The sequence below is a fragment of the Polistes dominula genome, unplaced genomic scaffold (assembly GCF_049000335.1).
Source record: "Polistes dominula isolate Pdom_NZ unplaced genomic scaffold, Pdom_raw_medaka contig_80, whole genome shotgun sequence".
In the NCBI taxonomy this organism is placed as follows: domain Eukaryota; kingdom Metazoa; phylum Arthropoda; class Insecta; order Hymenoptera; family Vespidae; genus Polistes; species Polistes dominula.
In genome coordinates this window covers 288,689-294,890 of record NW_028301111.1, presented here as the reverse complement: position 1 = coordinate 294,890, position 6,202 = coordinate 288,689, and the positions used below count along the sequence as shown (strand labels likewise).

Genomic DNA, 6,202 nt, shown 5'->3' with positions numbered 1-6,202 from the left:
TTGCTTTAATGTTTCTTCTTTTTTTATTTATTTTCTTGTGATTGTCTTAATATATTTTCCATTTTAAATTAAACATCGAATAAAAATAACCTACGAATTGTATCTTAATTATTTGAAAGAAATAATAAAAAGACAATTATCAAAATGATTAAATAATTATATTTAATTGAATATCAATTTAATCAATTGAAATTGCTTTAATGTTTCTTCTTTTTTTATTTATTTTCTTGTGATTGTCTTAATATATTTTCCATTTTAAATTAAACATCGAATAAAAATAACCTACAAATTGTATCTTAATTATTCGTAAAAAATAATAAAATGACAGTTATATCAAAATTATGAAATAATTAAACAGATAATTATACAAATAACAATTTAGTATCGATCGATAAGAAAAATATTATTTCAAAAATTCGCGCTTATATGAGTAACCGTTCGAACATTGCCGAACATTACCGAAGATTTCCGATCGATAAAGGAAGTGATAGTCTGCTGCTGTTTAATGTGAAGCTTAGTGGATAAACGCAAATTTAGAATAAACTGCTAATCGTTTCTATAGTAAGTGTTAATATTTTACGTAAATAATAATAAAAATTTGATTATTAAATGAGTATTAATAAAAAAGAAAAAATCATTTAATTTAATTGTCATAAATATTTCTTATAAAATATACATAGTCGCATTAATGATTGAAATAACTTCGTTCTGACTCATATCGTGTTGTAAACGTTATATATGTAAATGTTTTTATATCTATAAGATAATAGTTATTTACGTACATACAACTTTATCTATTTACAAATTTAAACCGAAACGTTTAAAAGTTGTAACGTGTATATATACATATATATATATATATATTCTCCTTTTATATTTCATGAATGTTATTTTCGTTGCTATAGACCCACCTGTTGGATGTTCTGACACCTGTTTCCAATTCTATGAACTTTCAGGTAAAGGATATAATTTTATGACTTTGTTTTTATTTTTTTTCTTCCTTTTCTAAATATATATGTCATTTACACATATGCGTTGTATTTTTTAATTAGGCATATGTTGACGTGTTAACGTAAAATTAAATTGTATATACATATATGTGTTGTTTGTGTATATGTGTGTGTATGTGTGTGTGCTTATTTTCAAACGTTTATTACGTTATATGTGTTATATTGAATAGTTGACAATATTTTTTTTTTTGTATGGAAAAATATCCTTGCTTAGTTATTTCTTTGTATTATATGGGTGATATGGACAAATCAGTGATTACATAATAACAAAAGGATATTTATAATTGTCATGCATGCTTCATACAGTCTTCTAACAGGTCAGTATTTTCATTCAAACAAATTTTATGATAATTACAAGCAAGTTATTAATGATAAAATATGATATTGTATATATATATAATTTTTGTTAGATTAAATACAAACATAATATGTACTTGTTTGCTTTTTATTTTTCAGATATGGAGCAAACGGAACAACAACAACAACCACCATCACCTATAAATAAACCTGAAGGATTTACATTTTTATTTACAATTTTAGAATTGACAGGAGCTGTGCTTATTATTTTAATGATAGTATGGATTACCGAATTTAGAGGTGGTTTCTCTTGGACATCTAATCCAAGTCTTGAATTCAATTGGCATCCTTTGTTAATGACTATTGGATTTGTTGTTCTTTATGCTAATGGTAACACAATTTTATTATTTATTTTTTTTAATAGCATATATATATATATATTAGGTCGAGTCATAAGTAACTTTCGATGTAGCTATGTAGTATCTATTTTTCGTATCTAAATCTAATTTTGTTATTTTTCATTGTAGCTATGCTTATATACAGAACACAAAGGAACGTTCGAAAAAGGCGATTAAAATTAATGCACACTGGATTGATGGTACTTACAATTTTACTGACAGTAATTGCATTAGTTGCAGTCTTTGATAGTCATAATTTAAAAGATCCACCCATACCAAACATGTATACTTTACATAGTTGGATAGGATTAACAAGTGTAATATTGTTTTGTTGCCAAGTAAGTCAATACTTTGTGTAAAATGATATACACATTTTTATAATTCATATAAATATACATATATATTTATTTATTTTTTTGTTAACAGCTGCTCGCAGGTTTTATTACTTTTCTTTATCCTGGTTTACATGAATCATTACGGTCATCTTATATGCCAATACACGTTTACTTTGGTATAGCAACTTTTGTTGGAAGTATTGCTGCCTGTTTAATAGGACTCAATGAAAAAGCATTCTTTTCTGTAAAGTTAGTTCACAATAATAATAATAATAATAATTAACCCTTTCGCTACTAATTATCTACTAATCACTATAGTGGCCCTTCATAAGATGCAACTGAGATACTACGGGCCAATATAATGGCCCTCCATAAAATACCGCGTATTTTACATTTGACGAACATATGCAGTTATAGCACTAAGTCAAATATCCCCAGACTGGACATGTAATTTTAATGTTTTGTTTATTTTGATTAAAAATCGTTAACATCAACGACAAAATTACTTGAAAATAAATTGCAATTTCGATGTTGCACGTATTAACACCCCCTGTACAGTAGAAGTAGCACCGCGAAAAATACGCCCGTAGCGAAAAGGTTAAATATGTGTAATATTATATATTACAAAATTAATATTATTTTTATATTTCAGGAATTATCAAGATTTTCCTTCCGAAGGAATTTTGATAAACAGTATCGGACTATTTTTGGTTATTTTTGGAGCATTAGCAGTATATTTAGTATCGCAGGGACAATATAAACGTTTACCTAGACCTGAAGATAATCTATTGTTGACAAATAGAAACTAAACCCAAATGATGAGATATTATTGTATCTTCAAAATGATATCCTTATCTATGTGCTTTTTGTGCTTTGAAAGCTCTTGATAAGTTTTTACTTATTGGTCTCAAATTTTTAATATTTGTTATTTCCTTTTTCTAAGTATTATCAATTCTATATTTAATATTTGTTCAATTGTTATACATTAATTAATATATAATATAAAATATATATATATATATATATAATATATAATATATATATATATATTTTTTTTTATTGTTATTATTATTATTATTATCTATGGTGCTATTTTAAATATTAAATGGTGCTCTTTTGATATTAATTTCATTTACAAGTAATTAACACTTAATATAATATACAAATATTATTTACTTAAATTTTCATCATATGAAAATAGGATTTGCATTGTATAAGAAATTAGTGTAATTTAACGTGTTATTTTTTCATCATTTTTGTTTGGCAGCATTTTCTCGTTACTGTTTAACCCCTTGCACTATGCTGAAATTTGGAAGAAGCTGTGCCTAAACCATGCACCCGAATGGCTGCGAAAAGAAACGAAGGGGCGGAGCCTAAATGTCGAAATTTTAGTTTTCAAATGTTATCTGGACTACAAGAATGTATTCTAAGTAGCACGTAAAACTGTATTGGGAAACAAGATATATAAAACACTCATACATATAAAGAAGAAAAGAGAAGAGATAAGATTTTACTCAAACATTCATACTTTGCTCGAGATTAAAAACACGAGTACGACTCGTGATATTCATATTTGGTCGGAACCAATCGATTACGAGTCAGACTCGTGATATTTGCGTTTGACATGAAATTTAATAACGAGCCTGACTCGTGATATTCAAGTCTGATCTAAAATTTCTCATCACGAGTCAGACTCGTGGAAATAGTGCAAGGGATTAATTATTATTAATTATTGTGTCAAATCAATTCGAACTTCATCGAGTTTTATTCACATTCCTTATACATTAATTTATCATTTCGTTAAGTTTCAATCAGATTCTTGCCACGATGATTGCAACATTAAACGTAGACTCCATTAGATAATACAATCTTTGATATTTATTTTTTTTTTCCAATTGAAGACTGTCTAAATGATTGCAGCATCACATGAAGAAAGACTTCATAATTATATACAATATTTTTATAATTACTTTTGTTTCTAATCAAATATTAGTTGTTAATTTAACAAATTTTAAGTACTGTGAATATTGCTCTTGAAATAATCGAATTTTTATATAAATTAATAAAAAACATTTCATGTATATATATATATATATATATGCACATGCACATGAATACATATATATTCCAATGAAAATAAATAAAAATGTAATATATCGTCGTTACAGCAAGATAAATATATTTGATTTATTATTAGATTATCCCCAATACTGATACATTTAAATTTAACTCTTATTGGTCGTCAGGTTTAACTAATTAATTATAATTAATTATAATATAATTAATATAACATAATATAATTAATTATAAATTGGTTTTGGTAAAATATGCCTACTGAATTGTTCAGTATTATAAGAAAAATTTATTATTTATTAAAAATAATGTATTATTTTTTTTTTTGAAGGAGTACTAAAATTATATAAAATTATTAATAAATTATTAATAACATATTTTTATTTGTAAGTCACGTAGGAAGTGACTTACAAATAATAAGGGTTAAAAATATAGTTACTTTTGTTTCTATTAGATATTAATTTAACAAATTAAATAACCGTGAATATTGCTCTTAAAATCATTGAATTTTTATTATAAATTAATTAAGTATATTATTAATAATATATTTATGCATAAATACATATCTATTCTAATATATGGTAATACAAATAAAAATTTTATGTCGTTATAGCAAAATAAATATATTCGATTTTTTATTAGATATTCCCAAAATATATTTAAATTTAATATTTAAATATTTAATAATAATAATAATAATAATAATATATACATTTAATAATAATATTTAATATATAAATTTATATATTTAAATTTAAATTTAAAACTTTTTTTTATTTTAATCAAAGATTATTAGTTATTAATTTAAAACATTTAATAATTGTGAATGTTGCTCTTGAAATAATCAAATTTTTATTATAAATTAATTAAATACATAATTAATAATATATATATATATACATATTTAATGTATTATATTACATAAATAAATTAAATATGTATCATATTACATTATATATAAAGGGACACCACTAATGTGACTGCTTGAAATAAGGTGACTTTTCGGAATTTTTTTAAAGAAAACTACTGCATGGAATGTTTTAATTTTTAAAAGAGATATTCGCGGATATCTAATGAATATATGAACAAAATTTTGGACCAAAATATTGAAAATTATGCGAATAATTCGCAATCTCCAGAGGCCCCAAAAAGAAAGTCTCCTCACTACTACAGTTATAGCGTTTCAAATTTCGCGCGAAAACTTGATGATTTTTGGCCTGCCAAAATTACATTTTTTATTCTATCGAAAAACTAGAGATACATGGTATGAAGAAATATATATAAAAGAAGCTGCAATAAGAATCAAATCGATCAGATGATTTGTCTTTGAATTATAATTGTAGCAAATTTAAAAAATGTAGTTACGAGAAAAATGCGTTTAGTTACTGATTTGATCGTTAGAAATCAAGAAATATTAAATGGCTGTAAAACTCAAAAACTATTTGAGATATGTACTTAAAATTTTAGTATATTATTTTTAAAGGTATAGATTACAGAAATATGCAAAAAAAAAAAATTCGTTTTTTTCAAAATTTTGACTCCAGTGGTGAACTTTAAAATTGTGTAATATATAATATATTATATTATAATTATATTATATTATATTATATTATATTATATTATATTATATTATATTATAATATATATTTATGTTTATTATATATATTAATTTAATTTAAATTAATATTAAATTAAAAATAAATAAAAATAAATTATAATTAATTAAATTATATAATAAATTATATATTATTTATTATATAATAATTATTTAATACATATTATTATATAAGCATAAATACATATATAATTCAGTATATGACAATAAAAATAAAAATGTTATGTCGTCTATACAGCAAGATAAATATAATTTGATTTATTATTAGATATTTCGCGAAAAGTAATATATTTAAATTTAAAAATTGACGCGCGCATATTAAACGTAATACCACGTGTCACATATAGATACAAAAAAGAAGCAAAGAGATTCGTCAAACAACGAATTCGTTTCTAATCGTATATTTCCGTATACGATCGTTCAGCGCGGTAACGATGTAACCAATAGAAAGCGTCGTTGTATAGTGGCGCCGAC

General features: G+C 23.7%; 1 protein-coding gene across 2 annotated transcripts; it reads left to right on the top strand.

Annotated features, from left to right (window-relative positions):
* The first annotated feature begins 355 nt into the window (after positions 1-355).
* Positions 356-4,217, top strand: LOC107072747 (plasma membrane ascorbate-dependent reductase CYBRD1). 2 transcript variants are annotated; one of them, XM_015332925.2, is made up of 6 exons: positions 356-561; positions 906-956; positions 1,467-1,697; positions 1,835-2,043; positions 2,132-2,289; positions 2,693-4,217. In XM_015332925.2, exons 3-6 carry the CDS (start codon positions 1,469-1,471, stop codon positions 2,847-2,849), a joined length of 753 nt encoding a protein of 250 aa, XP_015188411.2. In that variant the 5' UTR covers positions 356-561; positions 906-956; positions 1,467-1,468; the 3' UTR covers positions 2,850-4,217. The 2 variants fall into 2 exon arrangements, with proteins under 2 accessions (XP_015188411.2, XP_089032901.1); XM_089176775.1 differs by lacking the exons at positions 356-561; positions 906-956 and adding an exon at positions 976-1,327.
* The last annotated feature ends 1,985 nt before the right edge of the window (positions 4,218-6,202 follow it).